A 19,526-nucleotide genomic window follows, 5' to 3' on the forward strand; every position below is an offset into this window, starting at 1 on the left:
ACTTGTGTTGAAAATCTAGCTTGACAGAGGGCTTTTGGGTGGGGCAGCGGTACCTCAGGGGATGGTGAGCTGCTGCTAGGTACTCCTCACACACAATATTGGCTTTGTACACAGCACTGCTTCTGCATATATTGGCCATATGTTCTTACAGAGTAATAAATTGTTGATTACAGGTATTTTGTAATTTTCAAATTGATAAGCTTGCATTTTGCAACATGATATTTAGGGCAAAGAGTGGAAAATTGCAGCCTTGATACGAGCAGTTATTGCGTGTGAGCAAACATCACTTGAAAAACTAGAAAGTCAGGCACGATGATACTGTAAGGCAAATAAGGGGAATAGATCCTTTGTTAATTATTACTGGTATTCAAAAACAATGACAGCGGATTATCAAAGATATCCCTCAGTTGAAGGAGAACCAGAGGAGAAATGATAGAAATGATTGGTTCTTCCCTTTGAGATTTGCTATACCTTTTATGCTTAGAGGTTTGAGGGAGGTGGGAAAAAACCTGTTTCCGCTATTCAGCCAACCTCCAAGACCTGTTTATATTAATCTTAATTTTTGTATTGTCCATATGTAATTCTGTGAGATTTTTTCACAAGAGTAACCTGAAGCAGGTAGATCTCTGCACCTGCCATTGCGTGCTCTCCTTACATGGTTGCTTCCCAGTGAGGGGCATTCCTTCCCCCTGCAGAAGACTTTTAGGAGCTGCCCAGAGAAGCAGAGGGAGACACAGGAGGGTAGGAGGGTTCATCTGTCTAAACTATTCTTCTTTCAAACACTAGAACATACTGATTAACAGGATGCAAAATACCTGCCTAAAACTGGTAATATTTGGTGCCCATTCCATTCTGTATTTATGATGCAACGCATTAGAGAGTCTTGCTTCATATACAAGCTCTGGTTTCAAAGCATCATGTTTGCAAGTCCACTCAAATGGAAATACTTGTTAAATATTTACTGACTTAGTGTCTTATCCTTGGATATCAAGATGTTTTTCCTGCTGCTTTTCCCAAATACTGGAAAAAGTGCTGTAGAAAATAAGTACAAAACAAGTAAACTTGTGAAAGTTTACCTTGATAACTGTAGAGCTAATTTTGTGCAAATAAAATGTTACATGGAGATATTTTACATTATGAGAAATCTTTGCTCTGGGTGTAGGGTATAAAGACAAGTTAAAGCTTAAGTGCTGACATCTGTCTTCTAGAAAATTATCTGCGGCTGCAAAAGCATTTATGCTTCAGCTCAACTTTTTGAAAAGGACTGTCTTATTTATGTGTGTTTTATTATTATTATGAAGTCTTTTCCAGTAAGTCACTGGCTTGAGACTGATCCAGCTTAATTGAGCTTCTCCTTAACTTAAACAAATTAATTATCAGAATGTAGTATGCAAATATTATCTAATCGGTGCCACTCAGCAAAATTTTTGTTATGCCAATCATGCTGGAGAAAGCATGACAATCCCTAAGGAATCCCCTTGGAAATAGTAATAGAATGCTTGCTTTTATTGGGGTAGGCACCATTTCATGCATTTTTTTCTGATTTACTATAGCAGCCGTATAGTGTTATGATGCACCTCATGAGCATGAGAGAGAAGGGGAAGTCCATTGCACAAGGAAGTAATGTACTTTCCAAAGCTCAAAATTTGTCCAATCTTACATTGGTTCTCTCTGGAAAGTAGTCAGGTAGTTGATGTCCTGCACCTGCTGCTTGTGCTGCTACTTCAGATCATTTGGTTGTTCCCTTATCTACTTATTTACTGTATTTGTCTTGGACCAAAGTCTCCCTGGGGTGTGCTGAGGACAAGGGAAGCTGCTTCTACTTCAGCATGTTGAGTGGCAGAGGCACTGGAAAAAGTTGTATTTACAACAAAGCCGAGTGTGTCTGCTTGATTCCAAGCTTTCATTTAGAAGACAGTTTAAAAGCCAGAAAGTTTTACATTTTCTCCTTTTTAAAAAGCTTTGTAATTTTTAATTGAACTTAATAATTTAACTTCATGGAGCAGTGATGGCTGGAAGACTTCTGTCTTGACTGTTTCTGACACCTACAAATACCTTTTCCACATATGTGGGGGAGAGTCCTCAAAAGGGGCATCAAACCAACATTTCCCTCTCTGAAAAGAGGGAGTGCTGCTTCTGCTGTAGGCTACATCTTTGGTTTTCATGTTTCGTGACAGTAATGTTTTTGCTGCTTGGTGGCAGAGCACAGAAGAGATGCAAGTTGAAACCTTCAAAACATACAGTGAGCCCTTCCTTAAGTCCATATGTGAAGTTTTGTTGGCTTTTTTATTTTTGATAATATGCCTCTGATATTCCTCTAAGGTCTTTATCATTTGAAAGTTGTGTGATAAAAACGGACTTGTAATGAAACACAACCTCCAAATGGAAGTTTCACTAAAAATAGTTCTGGTGGTGCCCTGGGGGTGTTCATCAGCTAGTGACAGCGGCTGCATTTTCACAGCAGGAAAGCGGCTGATGAGGTCAAGGAGAATGAGTCTGTATTCCTGTAGGGAGCTTGGCAGGAGCATCCAGGGGTTTTTGAGGTTTTACAGATAAATTGAGTGTGGATTTGTGACAATATTGTTTTAAAATACCTGGAAAGCTGAAAAAAGCCCAGAAGAAATCCCATTCCATCTTTAAGTGAGTGTGTGATTTAGGATCCTCAGTTATCAGGTCTAGCTGACCTTTACTTATAGCTTTCACATGTTTCAAAACCAGAAAATCCCAACTTAATATTGATAAATCTCTGCATACTTCTTTTGAAGCAGAATTGGTAAGTTACAATCCTGTTTTTTCTTTACTTCTTTTATGCTTTTGAAAACAGTGCCCTGGTTTACTCTTTGCAAAATGCCTCACTGAAATGTCTGCATCACCAGAAACTAATCCCTGCTCTACGTACTTTTCCTTTTCCACATGATGAACCTGTAAAATCTGTTTCTGACTTCCTTAAGCTCCGTCGTGCAAAATGGTATCTCTTGGGAGCTTGGATGCAAGTGACCATGCTCAGCACATAGTTTGACTGGAGGTGACTGCTTGATCTCTGACCTGTGCCAAGAGACCGGAGAGGTCCTGCTGAACTAGACACTTCACTGGGCTTGCATGATTACAATTAAAAAAACCCTGACAAATGTCAACGTGATAGGATTCTAACTGCTTTTGTCACTGCTTTTGGTTTTTTGCAGGAGGGAAGCTTCATCAGAAACATGGATGAAATTCCATCCTTATCTTAGGGAATGCATGTGGGTCTCAGGCATGCAGCAAGAGAAGAGAGGCAATGCCTTTTCAGGCTTTTTCCTTCTCTCACCCTTTGCAAAGGATAATCTGCCGCACCTTCATTTTAAAGTTTTTTTGAACTCTGCTGGGATTTGAAATGAGTATTGTCACAGTGTGCTTGTGATGTCGCTTCCTTTTCGCCTATTGTCACATACCCTGGCCAGCTCTGTAGGAAACCTGTCTGGAGTGCCTTTTAATTTTAGGTCTAGCAGTGATTAGAATACACTAATGCCCAGTGGGTATATGTGTCATTTTTTCACAGCTGCCGAGCTTTCTCCCTGCTGCTCCAATTAACACATTCGGTGCACACTTACTGGTGAGTGGGCTGTGTGTACGGATTAAACCACTTTGCTGTTTATTCATCCAGTGTATGAGATGCCAGAAATGGATTGGTGTGTTTCCTATTCTTACAACAAATGAAATCAAATGTGCTCCTGAGCCTGTGCCCAGTAGATATGAAGGCAGCATTTAACTGGCAAATGGAAACCTGTTTTGCCTTGAGATATGGTTCAGTCCATTGACTAACATCTATCCCCGCCTCCCAGCCCCTCTTGAAATGATGGAGACACAGGATAGGGAGCTCTCAGTGCTGGGCTTCCCCTTGCTGGCAAGCAGGTCTCTTCAACTTTGTCCTCTGCTGCTTAATAACAGCTTGAAATCCTGAAATCCTCCTTTATTTATTTTCAGGTTGAAATACTCCAGTCAGTAGATTTGATAAAGTGTGTCTCTGTGTGTGTGCCTTTCTTTTATTTTATTTTTTTTTATTTTTAAAGGGAAAACAATATGCTGCCCAGTCGCAGCTGAGATAAGGGAGGGGTTGTTTAATGGTAGCGGAGTGGCTGGTGGGAGCTGCAGCTCTGCTCGGGCGCTTAATTCATGCCGGGACAGCTCTTTGTGAAGCAGAGGGCGAAGGGGGCTGCCGGCTGGGGCTGTGAGTAAGGAAGGAGATGGAGCGCTTCTTGGGCTTTGTCAAGCAGATAAGAAGATCGAGAAGAAGAAAAGGCAAAAAGTACCGGCCAGACGAGGATTACCATGAGGGCTATGAGGATGTCTACTATTATGCCTCAGAACATTTTCGAAGTAGGTATTTTGCATAACCTCATTTTCCCTTGGCTGTGATAAATGTTATGTTGTTAAGATGTTTAAACTCCAAAAATGCAAGCAATATTCCTCCCTTGCTAGAACCTGAGCCTCATGTGTGTATTAAACGTCAGTTCCTCTGAGAGCTCTTTCTGACTCTGCTACCGATGAACAATACAAAGCATCTGAAGTGACACAGAAGCTCTCAAAGTAAAGAGGGACTGTCTGCAGACCCTGGTGAGATTTCAGATGCGGTTAATCCAGTCCGACTGCTGGAAACCTTTTGTTAAAACACAGTATTGAGAAGCAATTAGCGTGGCACTAGCCCTTGCAGAGTGCCTTTGGCAGGCTGTGTGGTTATTTTTAAAGCACTACAGAGGCAGCAAGCACTCATTTGTAAGTTGAAGTTGATGATTAATGTTTGGTATTGAGGTAGAGTCAATTTGCTAAGCCTCTGCTGTGACCTGGTCTTTTCAGTAGTGAGTAAATTGAGTGGGCTGGTTCCTCGCTACAGGTCTAGGACAATTCCCAGAGAATTAAGTGGGGATTTTTTTTGGCTGGCACTCACGTGCTGGGACTCAGCAGCTCTGCAAAACCCAAAATAAATCACCTGCTCAGATATGCTGGACCCTGCAGCTTCTTAGAGTTTGTCTGCTTGCCTGTCAGGTTTCAGAGCTGCTGGTCTGCTGTGGTCTTCTGGAGGAGAGCATGTGCCCAGAGGTGCCCACAGGGAGGGTGGGAAGGAGGGAAGCCACACTCAGCCCCTGCCTGGGGTCTTGTGTGGAACTGTCAGGGCGAGGTGGTGGCAGTAGAACCAGCCGTGAGCAGAAATTGCTTGTTTCTGCTGTTTTGGCCACTGGTTTGGAACCTTTGCAGTGAAGCTGTGCCTTGTTGAGCTGCTGAAGTTTGATGCACTTTTTTGTTGTTCTGTACCATGTGAGTGACTGTCATTTCCACTTTGCTGAAATAAATCATAACTTAACATTTGTTTTAAGATAGAATGATAAATGTGATTGTGCCTTACAGCACCAGAGAACTGCTATCTTGTGGAAAATTAGGAAATGAGAGTTATTCTTACTGTCTTTCTCCCCTGTGGCATGATTGCCTATCTCCTAAAGATAATTAATGTAAGGTGCTTGGTTGTTTACTGGGATTCTTGATGCAATTTTGTTAACTTTCCATTTTTAAGAAAACTTACTGTGCTGATAATATTAAACTATATAACTTACCTATGTTGTCAAGAGGGAGTTCTTGCAAGAAAAAGATCTATTTGGGAGGCAATGCAGTCATAATGGGTAACATCGTGACATAAAGTCTGCTACACAGAATCTACTAAACAAGAACTAAAAATTTTAAATCTGTTCAGCACTGAAAAATCTGAAAGTGATATATGTTAGTGAAAACACATAACTTTTTTCTTGCTTTAATATGAAAGTCAAAAGAACATGTCAAAGCCATATGTCAAAATATTTCACTAGCTGATTGTTGTTGTTGAAGGTCCTTTAAAGAAGAGAGCAAAGCCTCTCCAAAAACTGTCACATGTAATAAGAATTTCTTGAATGATGATTAATAAATTATTAACTCTTAACTTCATGTAGGGCACTAAGACTGAGCCAAAAAGCTAATAGGTTTTTCCTTTTACTCTACTTAGAAAATAAAAGAATAGTGTTCACTTCAGCTTGTGGAGGTCTGAAGTATTTCAGACTGGATGAAATGTGTATCAGATTTTGAAGTGATGTTTGCAACAGTGTTCAAGTACTCAGATTGAATGGAACTCCAAATAGCACACAGCACTACGGAGCTGGATGCACAAGGAGCTAGCTACCTCTCACAGTTACTTAAACCAAACAGGCACAAGAGATTTGAGCCATGCAGTCTTTATAGAGATACCATCTCAATCACAGTTCCTCCTCAGGTGCTTTTGTCTGGTCTTTCCATGTGCTTTATATGTCAGTTTTGGTTGGATAGGTGTGGTAGTTACTTAAAGCAGTGTGTAAAATCTGAAAAGATGCTGCTGGTGCTACTACAAATGCTCTCGTCAAATTGAATTTCATATGTTTGGGACAATGAAATATTTCATATTTAATTTAATTATGGTCTAGTTTTACACTGTTTGCAGTACAAATTTAGAGTAATTGCAGAGCTTTTAATAGCCACTCCTTTTGCAGTTGTTTGCTTAGAAGAATGTGTGCTTGCAGCAAAGATTTTATTTATTGTTACAATTTTTAGAATATCAGAGCTAATGAAATCAAATGCCTATTGTTCATTCAACTTAATGGAGCTGGAGCTTTTTTAGATTTAGTTTCTTTTCTCTATGTTGTTAGGCATCCCTTCTCCATCATCATTTATGAGTTATATATCCAATTAGCCAGTACATTTGAAGATTGTCTGAGACAATAATTTTATGAGCTCATTATTCTCTCTCTTCCTCATTTGTAATACGGCTTAGAGTGTTGTACAGGGAGGCAGAATTAATGGAAAAATGCAGAAACTGAATAACTGCAGGATCAAACAAAGACAACAGAGTTAAAAACAAAATAGGCCTCTGGGAATCACAGGGAAAAGATGACTTTAGTTTATCCTCAGCCCAGCTGTGCCTGGATATTGGGATGTTGTTGCTCCCACTGTTTGGTATACTGTCTTTACTCCTCTAAAACTTTGCCATGGAAGACCATATTAGATGTGATATTGAGACACAGCTGGATGAAGGGAATGTGCAATACTGCCTAAAGGTCCCTGGGTAAAAAAAGATATCCCAGCTCCTGAGGCAGATGTCTTTTTTTCTTGGACATTTCATCTACTTGTGTTCAGTTAATGGATAACATTATTTTGACTTACAACACCAGCTCTCTTATCTTTCTGAAGTGTCTTTGCAATATAATGCTAGAAAAACTAAAGTAATAATTTTGGTATGCAAGCACATATTGACATTAGTAGTGCAGGCATCATGCTCATTTCAGTGAGATATTGCAGTGTGAACATAGTGAGTGATGAAATTGCTACCCAACCTACTCAGATACATCGGTGCTTACTGTATAAAACACTTTAAAAAGCATCATACTTATCTTGAGCAGCATTACAGCACTGCAATTCAACCTGTTTCTTATAATGAGGCTTTTCATGAAAAAGGCCCTTGTTAAATTATTACAAGACTGTTTGCAAACCATTATGAATGCTGTGTAGCAGAACTTCTTGGAATGCTCCCAGATATGACATATATCCTGTTGCTGAAGTCAGGGTGTTGTGCCAAGAGCTTTGAGTTTCAGCCTAGACTTGAGTGGGAGTTTGGGACCCAGCTGATTTGGTCACCTCTGACCAAAACAAACACTTCTTCCCACACCCTAAAATAATTCCAGCACTAACTCTTTATTTTTCAAAATATTTGGAAGGATTTGGGTTTCTTCTAACTAATTTTGGAATTTCACAGGTTTCATGAAACATACAGGTCTAGAGGGTGAACACATCTTGTTAAATTTTGCCTTATTTGTGTTATTTCTGGCGTCTGTCATCCATCTCCTGAGAGATCTCTTTTTTTCTCATTGGTAGTTCTTCTTCTTATGATGTTCTTCTCAACATGGTTCACAGCATAATCTGTTGGCTTAAAGATTTTACTTTCTATGTAGATGCAATGACAATATTAAGTAGTGATCATAAAAAGCAATGTTTGAAGAATTCTGCTAGTAAACACCCACTAACTTGAGCAGTCCCATGATTTGAGTCTTGACCTTAAAATGTTCCATTTAGTCGCCAGGGTCCAATAAGTAACTTTCTTCTATCCTATGTCAAGGCCTAATATATGTTGTGTAACAAGGGCATTGATATGTTAGACAAAGTAATCTGCCATAGTTTGCATCTGCAGTAAAGTCATATATCATTTCCCTCTCTGATGCCATCTGTTAATTATTTCACAATTCTGGTATGAGAATAATCTGATTCCTCAGTTTAGTACCATCAATCACTTCAAATTTGTTCCCTAAATACATGTGATGGTCTTTCCATTTTTTGCCTTTCTCCCTCTCTGTGTCATCACTGGAAAGTGACGGGAAAGTATTTGGCTCCTAGCCTAGCAAATAAGGTAAAAAAGGAAAAACTGAAGGTTTTATATGACTCAGAATTGAAAATGTCCTCTTTGTTGACTGAAATCTGGGAATTATTAAAATTAATATTGTATATATGATACACTTCTTGAAATGGTGTCAGCAGAAGAACTCCACTTGGGTGTTCTTCTCCAACACAGCTCAATGTTATGGTGAAGAAACTCCCACACCATGGCTGCCAAAATGCTGGGAATAAATGACTTTGAATTTCATACCCAAGGGGATTTTAAAGCTGTATTAAATACATAAGACAAAACACCAAGGAGAGTGACATGCCTATGATTTCTTGATGCTGTGGTCAGTAGCAAAATCATTCACGTCAAGATTTTCTCCATTTGGTAAATTGGTACAAATAGTTCTTATTTGCAGCAGTCTCACAGATTTGATTTGGGTAACGGAAGAGTTAATGATTTTATGAGTCATGTGGTTACAAGGGAATTGAGTATCTCTTGCTCAAGTTGCAGAGTTGTTAATTGATTCTGAGGATGAGGAATGCAGGACAATTGCTTTTCATTTTACAATGATTGTGTGTTGCTAGTTTGCAGTTCAGCTGGATGTGCATGTGTGGGGAGGTTGTTCTTCACCCATCACAGATATTGTCGTGTCAGTACAGTAAAATGTCAGCTTTCATAGAAACTAAAGTATATGCGAAGCCTACAAGAAAAAAGGCATGGTAACCTGAGTAGAGGATATGGCAGACTTTGAAAACAAAGTGAAAATGATATTTTTTAAAAATAACTAAAATTCATTTAACTTCTTATTTCCTTTGGATTGGTAACTGTTTTATGGTTGTTGGAATCTGGATTTTCATTAATGGACTACTGTGAGGTTTAGAAAAACCTCTGGGTGCCTCTTGAGCACCCACACTGTCGGGTTATATTCTTCTTTAAAAAGTGAAGCAGCTAATAGTTGTTATAAAATTATTTATTGTAGAAGCACATCAGTCTCAAAGGCAAAAACAAAGCAAAGCAATGGCAAAAAGCACATGGCATTAAAAGCAAGTGGCAAAATGCAACGGCAAACACCAAGTAGCAAAATGCACATGGCATAAAGCCATGGCATAGAGCAACAGCTCTCCCTAGTGCATGTTCTTTTATAGAAACTTTCCAACTAGCTAAGACACAAACTCAGACCACTACTTCTTAACCTATTAGAATTCTAGTTTCTTAGCACACCAGACTACATATAGACTACATTCATGGCCTGTCTTGTTCTAACTGAAAAATACAAGCAATATTCTTAACTCTAACTCTATTATGTCTGAAGCTAGGTTCTTGGAGCTTCTAAGGAAACACTAGTATGTTTTTCAACCTTCACTAGAACATGTATTACTTCTCAGGCATCTAAGACCTTTTATTCGCTAAAAGTACTTAAAACTTATTACATTTACTTACTTATTCACTCCATCTATTCACTTGCTCATTCAATTCAAAGACTTTAATTCCATCCCTGCACTCTGATTTCTCTCTGAAGAAATCAAAGAGACTCCTGACTTACTGACTCCAACAGACTACAGGTCCTGATTATTTCTGTTTTCCATATGCCACTTTTTTGCTGAGATCTGGATAGCCCCAATGCCTCCAGTTCATCATAGGTGCGATCCCCATGTCCAGACACACTCTGTGATCACAGGGCTACCACCCAGTGTCAGTTTGCAAGCCAACCATGGTGATAAAGGAAGCTGCTGTATTTGAGATTTATTGCTGGGACAGGTAGTGTCAACTTCCCCATTCGGGGATTTTGAATGAAACAAAAGTGGTAGCAAGTGATGTTGTCTAAGACTTACAATGTGAAAATTGCAATATTTTCCATTTTGGATAAAATTCACGCCGTCATTAGATAAGAGTCTACTCACATGCTGTTTCTCTTGCTTTTTCTTCAACATAGGTGTTTAAAATAGTTTAAAAACTGGTTTTGGGGGTTTTTTGGTTTTTTGTTTTTTTTTTTTTTACAATTGGTCATTGCATCTAGTGCAGTTTGATATTTCGTGACAACCATCCTCTAGTAGAGATTCGCTTGACTTCTGGTGAGGTGTGTGTGTGTGTGTGTGTGTTTTGGAGATGATCCCATTTATCTACCATTTTGCTCATCATGGTTGCTAGTGAAAGTGTTCTTTCCAGTGGAACCCAAGTGGAGGAGAAGAATTACATATTATTCTCATTTTATAGACAAGCAAGCTAGTAGGGGTGGGTAATGAAAAGAAGACTGGTAGCAGCTCTTCAGCCTCTCACGAAATTATTTAGGTTTTCTAAGCCCATAAGAAATATGCATATATTAAAATTTTATTTTACTCCTTTTCTGTTTTATATTAGTTAAAACATGTAAGTCTTGGGATGAGGCTTGTGTTTATAGATGTTTAGTCTGTTTGAATAGTGGCTTTAGCTGCATTATATTGTTTATATAACTAAAATATAATAAATTGGTGTTGTTACTTGTGCTGCAGTACTGTGATAACCAGCCACGTGGTCTGTTAGTGTGGTATCTAAGCCCGAGGCTGTGGGGCTCTCTGCAGGACTGGGGCCATGCATCTCTTCTTGCCAGGCGGATGTGTGCTGGTTGTGGTGAAATCTTTTCATTATTTGTGAAACAGGCCACAAAAGTTTAATTTTGTTTTCTCCTTAAAACTGTGGTGCAACAGCCATTTTTAAGTTTGTTAGTAATAAGATTTCTTTTTCAAATGACCCTTTGTGGCTCTTCTAGAAGTGGCCCTTAGCCTCCTGGGGCAGCACAGAGCATGGAGAGTAAAACATTACTTTTGGAGTTACTTGAGAGAAAACAGTTTATTTATTTGAAGGCACTGAAATAATGAGATCTGAGTTACATAATTCTTTGCATAAAGTGGAAACATTTCTCCCTGCTAGCATTTATGAGCATACAATTTCTGTGCTACTTTTCATTCATTTACTTTCCAGTCCTATTCTTTACTGAATAACTAAAGATCCTGATTGTCCCTGCTCAAGAAATTTACTTGTTCTAGGTCTTCCTCTTCTTATAGTGGCTGCTGATATAAAGTTATGCTTTGGTGTTTTAGAGAATTCAGCACCCTTTATATTTTAGTGTGTCTAGAATATGTGATGTTAACATTCAGACAAGGAAATTCAGAGAGATCTGGGCTTCCTACTTCCTGAAATCATGTGTAAATCCTTGTTTTTAATCATGGCTTTGTCATTTTACATCATGAACATGTAGTGATGTAATTACTTTTCCTTGGATATTGTGAAGTGAATGAAATACCAGGTTTTATGAACTAAGATTAAAGTGAGAGGTCGAAGCGACTGTTGAGGTGTCAGTTTAAATATCGGCCTTTGGTTCCAATGGAAACCTTGAAACAATTAGTGGAACTGAATCATGGTTTTAAAAAGTTAGAATTTTTGCTAAGAGTAGAAGTAGTTTCCATGACCAAGGTGTAAGTTAGGTAGGTAAATGGTAGGTTAATAATTACTAGATGCTTAAGCTAGAGCTAATTGGTATAATTATCTGCTATTATAAATTTATGTACAGAAGAACGTAAAATAAGTAAACTGTTAACCATGAAGCACGGGGCCTTAGATCGTGCCAGAGGGTCACAGAGACCTGATGAAGACTCTCCTGACTTCATCCTTTGAGACCACTGACCCACTTCGAGACCACTGATCCAATTAAAGAGAAGAACTGCACATGCGTGAAGGACGAATGGGCTCATTTGAATATGGGATGGGGATGGGAGGTGCTGGGATTATGCATATGTATTGTATGTAACATCTTGGGGAATAAATAGATGGCAAAGAACCTTGTTCGGGGCGGTCACGCCTTTCAGAGGTGACTCCCGTGCCACCCACCGGTGAATAAACATACCACTTTCTAACTTTAATTAGTTAGAGGGTCTTTGCCCGTGATTATGCCGTTTTTTTTAAATGATTCAGAACAAAGAAAAAACAATGTGACTCCCCTGCTAACGAGATCATAAACATTTATTGAATGATTGCTGTGTTTTGTTAGCAGGGCATGAGAGGAGCTGTCATTAGTCATCATCATGAGTATAAATGCACCTGTTTACTATAGTTATTGTTTCTGTAAGACAAATGTGATGGTACTCACCATATATACAGTAATTATTGGGCAATTTTGTTTAATGTTTTTCAGCAGAAAAGCAAAAGGATTGTGCTGTGACTGGGTACAGGGGTTCACGATGACTACACTGCTGATGACCAAGACACCTTAATGCTACTTATTCTGTTCAGAAGGTTTTCTATTTCCTTCTGAAACCCAGGAAATTATCATTCTGAGGACACATTTAAAAGACAGCAAAACTGAGGGTGCCTCTAGGACCTTAATTTGGCCTCTCATTAAAGAGTCCTTAATGAAGGACCTGATCACTTCTGCTGCAGTTCTGATGTGACAGAGGCTGCACCGAATCCTCTGAGGGCTCATCCCTCATTTTCCTCACTCAAGAGCATGAATTTGCAGATGTCTGGCACCAATTGCTGTAGCCAAGGGAGGTTTGGTTTGTAAATACAAAAATTACATAAGCCTCAGTAGTCTGAAAATCCAGCCATAAGGCATCTCAGACTGCAGCCTTTCAATTCTTGCATACCTTTGATGATAATCTTCCTGTACTCTGGTTCTCTGCCTGTGAGATGGGATTTATGGTACCTCTCCTTCACAGATATGCTGTGGAAATAAATGAGTATTTTCTAAGCTAGCAAATGCTAAAGTGATGAGTACCACAGAAGAATTTGGGGAGAAATTAATATCTGTCCAGAGAGAAGGGCTTGAATAGTGGGTGGGAATTAAGGTATGGAATTGCAATTCAAACAATGAGGGGAAAGCAAGATCTTAAATAATTTATCAGGTAGTTAAAATTTCTTTTGGGCATTAAATGAAACAAGGTCTCATGCAAGAAGTAGATCAGGTAATTAAAGATTGTGTTGTAATGCATATGCAAAAGGAAGCCAAGTTGAGAAATTCTTAAATCTGAAATTTTCAGTTTTTTCTTTAATGGTTTGTGTGTGTGTGCACATGCATCCAGTACAGAGCATGGAGCCAACAGTTCCTTGGGGTTTAGCATGCCATGAAAATTCCATAACAACATGTTGTGGATGTAATATTTGCTATAAATGAACCAAAATCTCCTTGAAGTTAAGATGCAGAAGTAAATTTTGATGAGTGGCCATAGGATCTGATGATGCATGTATCACTGCATTCTGTAGTAACAGTCCCTATGCTGACACTGCAAGGGAACACTGTCGGCAGCTGTGGGACAGAGGAGGGAGGAACCAGATTTATTTTTTGGCTGTCTCTGGGCATTTTGAACAGATGATAAGAGACTTGAGGTGACCTATCTTTGGAAGGATTACCATTGGGAAGAGTCAAACTTTGAAAAGCAAAAAGGAGAAAAGAGAGATTTAAGACAGCTCTGGTGGAAATACTGTTTGAATTAAACTGTGAAAAAGAAAGTGAAATCAAAAGTACACAGATACGATGTGAAGTATTAACTCAGTAAATTGTTTCCAAGTCTGTTTGCAAATCCTTCTTTTGAGTGTGTTTAACAAGCTCTGCGGTTTATTTTAATAACATTGTCCTTCTCCCAGAAGGGTAAAGCTCCTCACTTAACAATGCACTCTGTCACTATTCTGTCAACAGGTAGCATCTCTATTAAAAGAGAGAAGAAAGTATTCACAACATATTATAAGTAAACGCAGTAAAAAATGAATGGTATGCAAACATGCAAAGATACATGTTTTTTGCTCTTGCTTTATGTAGGTTGGAGTAGGAAATATTTGAAAGCCCTGATGACCTCCTACCTGTACCCCATTTGTAGGAACCCAGTTAAGTTGTGTGGTGACCAAGTGATGAGTCACAGCAGTGGCTGCAGGCTGCAGTGCCAGCTGTTTTAGCACCGAATGCTTGGAAATCGAAAGGGATATTTGCCACACTGTCTGATAGGGATGCTGCATCGGACAGCTCAGTTTAGGGAAAATGAGAAAATGCTTGTGAAGGCAAGTTGGGAGAGAGCCTGAATCTATGGCAGAGCACTGCCAGCAGCAGCAGCAGTGCTCAGGTCAATTGTTAGTAAATCTAAATACGTCTGGTGGCATTTACAGTTTGGAAGGCAGGAATGCGTATTTTCCATTGCGTGGTGGTTGAATGTCATGTGGCTTGTCATGAAAATGCTATGCTCCCTTTCATTGCTAAAAGGAGACCAGAATGGCTTCTGCAGTGAAGAAACCAAAGCTTTTCAGGCTAGTGGTTATAGCTGCCCACCAGTAATTAAATAGAGTGCAGTGTGGTGGTGGAACTCTGAAATCCTCATGAATTTGATGACATTTTGGTAGTCTCTGAAATGCTTCCTCTGTAGCTTGACCCATATTTCATCTGAGCTTCACAGATTTGCGGAGGAGTTACACAGGCATTCCCAGCACTTCTAAATCTGTTCGCATTCACTTCCACCGTACCCTGGCAGGAAAAAGAAAGAAGTTGTCTGAAGCTTAGGTTAATTATGATTTACCTATGTTTTTCTTGGTTTATACTAAACATCTCATAAAAATAGAAGTGTATTTATGAATGTGGTAGGTTTTGAGAACAATCAGCTGCTCTCCGAATTGTCATGTGTGTCTTAGCTGGCTTCTTCAGGCAGGAATACTCAGCCCTGTGCTACAGGAAAACAGATAGGAAAAGATTTGTCTACTGGAAGAGCACAAGCATCCCTTTAAAAGGCTGCCACTCCCAAGCGCATCACAAGGGATAGAGAATGCACTGAGTGGTTTTGTTTTGTAACTGGTGCTTGATTTGTGTACTACAATTCAGTATTTGTGTTTTGTTCTTGAGGGGGTAGAAAGTAGTGCTCCTTTCTAGGTTATTTTGGGGTTTTTGGTATCTTTCTTTTCCTTCACTGCTCCTTTGAACTCAAGCTCTTATAACAATATGAAAAGCTGTGGATTTTATAGGGCAGATTGTGTCGTGCAAATTGCTTCCACAGACTGAGCTGTTCTAGTTACTCTAGCCCAGAGTTTGTGGTTCTTTGTCTTGTAGAGATAATTGATCTTTTTACAGCCACATGTCCATTCACAATAGGTTGTTTTCTTCCTTTTAGATAGTGAAAGAAGTTTATTAGCTGTTGGTTTAAGTCTCTTACAAAAATGTTGCTCATGGCATAATTATTAAGGAGGTTACATCAGTGTGAGCAGAGGAGCAGGCCAAGATAACACACTGCTCCATTGGATGAGAATAGATTTAATATATAGAAAATGCTCAAATCTTCTCTCCTTCTCACAAAACTGCAATTAAGACAATTTTTTAAATTCTGTGAAAGCAGTTAATTGGAATTAATTCTTAAGCAGAATTAATTCGTATGGTCACTTCTGCTCATTTTAACTGCTTCTCTAAATAGTTAAAATTGTTCATGAAATTACTGGTAATATTTTCTTGGTCACAAGTTATATTTTTTAAATGCACCACTAAATTAAGCTGAAAAAAGACTCTGAGAAACAAGCAATATTTAAAAATCGGTAATAGTTCAAGAAGTGAATTTTTCTGAGTTTTTCATTTGATTATTGTACTGTTAGGAAATGGTCAGTGCTTCCCAGAAGATCACTGAATAATTTATCTGTCTTTAAGCTTCTAAATTCAGCTTGTGGAATCTGGAAAATTTATCCAGTTTTGAAGTCTTGTCTAATATAGAAACCGGGACTGAACTGTGGCATTGAAAGAACATACCTATTGGCATTATATACAACCCACTAGGTACTACTGTGTTCTTTCTCTCTGCTGATGCATATAGTTCTTTAATTCTTCTGCTGGGCCATGGGCAATTTAGTGACCCTGTTTTCCTGATTTGTTTTTTTTTCCCAAGTTGGAAATTGTATATATTTTCTGAATTACATACATGGAACACCTTTCTCCACATGTATCCTGAAGTCCTTTAAACTACTTGAAAAATAAAATTAATGGCACACAGTACCTCCTGAATTTGCAGTCTAATAAAGCTTTTTCTTGCAGTTTTGTCATAAAATTCATCCATTGTTGCAAAGGGGAGAAAGCCAACTCATCCCACTGCAGTCATTTAAACCCTCAGGCAAGGAAGGCTTTCTAGTCACATTCAGACAGGAAAGGGTGTCTTCAGAGATGTGTGTCCTAGTAATGCAAAAATGGAAAATACCTGCTCCTGGTCTACAGTACATGGTTTACTTTTAAAAAGCGTAAGTTACTTGCATTCTGGCTGCCAGCTGCTCTTTGTGCTTACTTATTCATTTAAACAGACCAGTGTGTGTTGCTCAGTAAGCCGGGGGAATGGTCAGTTATTAAATGTGACAGCACAGTCTAGAGTTCAAGATACATGTATCCTGCCTTTAGGCTTGACCCAAGGCCACTGAAGATGCCTTAAGTTAAGGCTAGGTCAGAAAAATGTGAATAGGAAGCTGTCTGGGAAAGAAGCAGGGGAAGTGAAGTTCAAATAGCCTTTGCATCTGCAAATTCAACTCTTTTAGTCAGGGGTTCTGGTCTTGGGCTTTAATGTGTTCTTCTGTGGATCTTAAAATGCATGGGGAGATTTATTTGTTTGTTTAGAGCTGCTGCATGGAAAACAAAGCTCTCAAAAATCTGTTTGCAGTAATTGCACTTTTTCTGCTTGGTGTTTATTTTATTAAGCAGATTTGCAGAGCTGACAGTGGGAGGGGTTTTTTGTGGTTTTTATTGTCTCAGCTGTGCCTTGCTGTAGGCCAGCTAAAGATTTGGTCCTCCAAATGCCAGGCATGTAACTCCATTAGTGTGACTACTCCCATTGTTACAGGTTCGATATAAGTCTGTAGTTGGGAACCTGAAAGAAAATGGTGTGTGTGGGTAGAATAAAATGGCAATTCTAACAGTTTCTTCCCAGTGTTTGTTGTCTGTATTGTGTTTCCATACTCGGTATCCATTTCTGACAGAGTTAAAACATCTTTTAACTGAAAGATCAGTATCTCTGTATTGTTTCCTCTAAGAGAATTTGTAAGCATGGTGGTTCTATCTCAATTTGGTTCTCAAGGAAATTACTCAGACTTCAGAAACAAAGACAATTGATTATTCTACATTATTTCATATCAGTGCATTATTTCAATATTGTTCATTAAAGCTGAAGAGGAAAACCTGGTTCTGAAGGACCACTGTTGACAGGAACCACTAGCCTGGAGCACAGAATTGAATAATCGTTGATTAATACACTTTATTGCTGATTTCTTTACTTTGGAAAAGCCAGTTATTCTTGCCAATATCTTTTATACATGAGCCTTCGCTTAGAATTTAAAATTGTAACCTATAATAATATTAACATTTTAAACTGTATAATGCTTGCTGGAGGGCAGAAGGTGGGGAAAGAAGGAAAAGAAAGACAACAAGCGAGACTTATATGATGCTGACCCTAAAAATGCTGTTCCACTGGAGCAAAACCTGAAGTAAATAGATGTATTGTAGTAAATATTAAATGTGTTAAATTGCCTGCCAAGTACAGTGATTTTTTGTTTATTTCCGTTTTATTAACTGGGTTGAAATGGGTTTATACAGAGTTTTATAGAAGATATGACTGCTGCTATTTACTGTATGAAAGCCAATTGCTGTTACATAATCCAAGCAAATGAATGTGTGCTCCCTTTGGTAGGGAGGCCAGTGGGGATGCTGTAGTTGTTGACTGATTTTTGGACAGGAGCTAAGCACGTCTGTATGTGCATGTAGAAAATGTACATGGGGTGGATAAGTATTTGAGGTTCTTTGGTAGGGTATAAAAGATTGGAAATGTCAAAAGATGAGCTGTGTGTTTATATTGATCTCTTTGCTTAGAGCAGCTCAATGTTGTTTCTTCAGATGTATGAAAAGAAGGACCTGAAGAACTTGCAGCAAAGCAAACTTCTGAGGTGCAGTCACTCTAGAATTAATAATTTACATCTGGAACTTAGGGCTGCAGCGGGAGATCAAAGGTACAATGCTTTGGTCTCTGTGTCTGCAGTTAGACTTAAGTCTAATGCAGAACTGAGTGGCTGCCCTTGCTGTATGAGTCTTTTTGATGTCCATGGGGCAGGGGTGAACAGGCATAGGTGCTCCTTCTTCTGAGTTTCTCCTGGGAGAGCAATTGTTGGGGGCAAAACCCTTTGATGCTGAAATGTCAACTCAGATATCTAACTCAGGTATTTCAATTCAGATATCTGTGTGTATGTGTGTGTCTATATGTATATATATATATATATATATATATATATATATGTATATATATGTTTCAGAAATCATGACTTTTGATTTCTGAAGGACTATTTCGCTTTTCTGCACTTAGTTCAAGAGCAGAATATACAAAATCCCCTTACGCTGCTCCTTAAGTGTAGATAAACCTGCATTTCTGCTCAGGGAGCCTTTTCAAATTGTGAAGGGGGAAAATGAGCAATCTCCCTAACAGGCAAAGTTCCTGTTTCCTGAAGAGTTCAAACATCTTCGAAACCACTTCAAACATATTTGGTTTTTTATCTGTAGATTATTTTCTTGGTTTTTTTTTTTTTTTTTTTTTGCCATAGGATATAAGAAAGTGAATATTTATTTGACCTGAAGACATTTTTCTGTGTTGTGTGTGTTGGGGACGCCTCCCTCCCAGGCTTGTCTGCAGGCTGCCTGGCTGTCCCCTGAGTTTGATGCTTCTATGCTGCTCAGTATCTGATGGACGGCACTTGGCATGTGAGGACACCAGCAGTTTCTTTTACTAATATTTTCTAATTGCTGATAAATTGTGAAGTAAATTTTACCCTCCTTATTTCTTGAAGAATGACTGAAATGTAGGAGAAAATTTGTGGGGGATTTTTTTTCTCTGTCTCTTTTTATTTTTTAAATTTTTTTTGTCATCTTTCTTTTTACTTTACTGGTAGTCTATATCGTGCAGTTTCAGGTGGGAGCAGAGGTACTTGGTGAGGAGGTGCCAGAGAAGGAACAGTGTCCATGTCCATTTCATAGAATCATTAAGGTTGGAAAAGACCTCTAAGATAATCAAGTCCAAGTGTTAACCTAACACTGCCAAGCTCACCACTAAACCATACCCCAAGGGCTACAATCTAGATGGTTTTCCAGAAACCTCCAGGGATGGTGATT

The 19,526-nt window shown here is 38.8% G+C and overlaps 1 protein-coding gene across 8 annotated transcripts in view; it reads left to right on the forward strand.

Annotated features, from left to right (window-relative positions):
* Window positions 1-19,526, forward strand: part of GRIP1 (glutamate receptor interacting protein 1) — a 348,068-nt gene that overhangs the window by 101,022 nt on the left and 227,520 nt on the right. For 2 of the 8 annotated variants that reach the window (XM_088165621.1, XM_088165629.1), the window contains exon 1: window positions 3,863-4,353. The exons of 3 other annotated variants lie outside the window; for them this stretch is intronic. In XM_088165621.1, the coding sequence (XP_088021747.1) occupies window positions 4,221-4,353 (133 nt within the window). In that variant the 5' untranslated portion in view covers window positions 3,863-4,220. Of the gene's footprint in view, window positions 1-3,859; window positions 4,354-19,526 lie in introns of those variants that run through there. 3 more of the 8 variants (XM_088165624.1, XM_088165633.1, XM_088165622.1) reach the window with 3 other exon arrangements.

This window comes from Sturnus vulgaris, chromosome 5 (genome assembly GCF_052056855.1).
Source record: "Sturnus vulgaris isolate bStuVul1 chromosome 5, bStuVul1.hap1, whole genome shotgun sequence".
NCBI classification, from domain to species: domain Eukaryota; kingdom Metazoa; phylum Chordata; class Aves; order Passeriformes; family Sturnidae; genus Sturnus; species Sturnus vulgaris.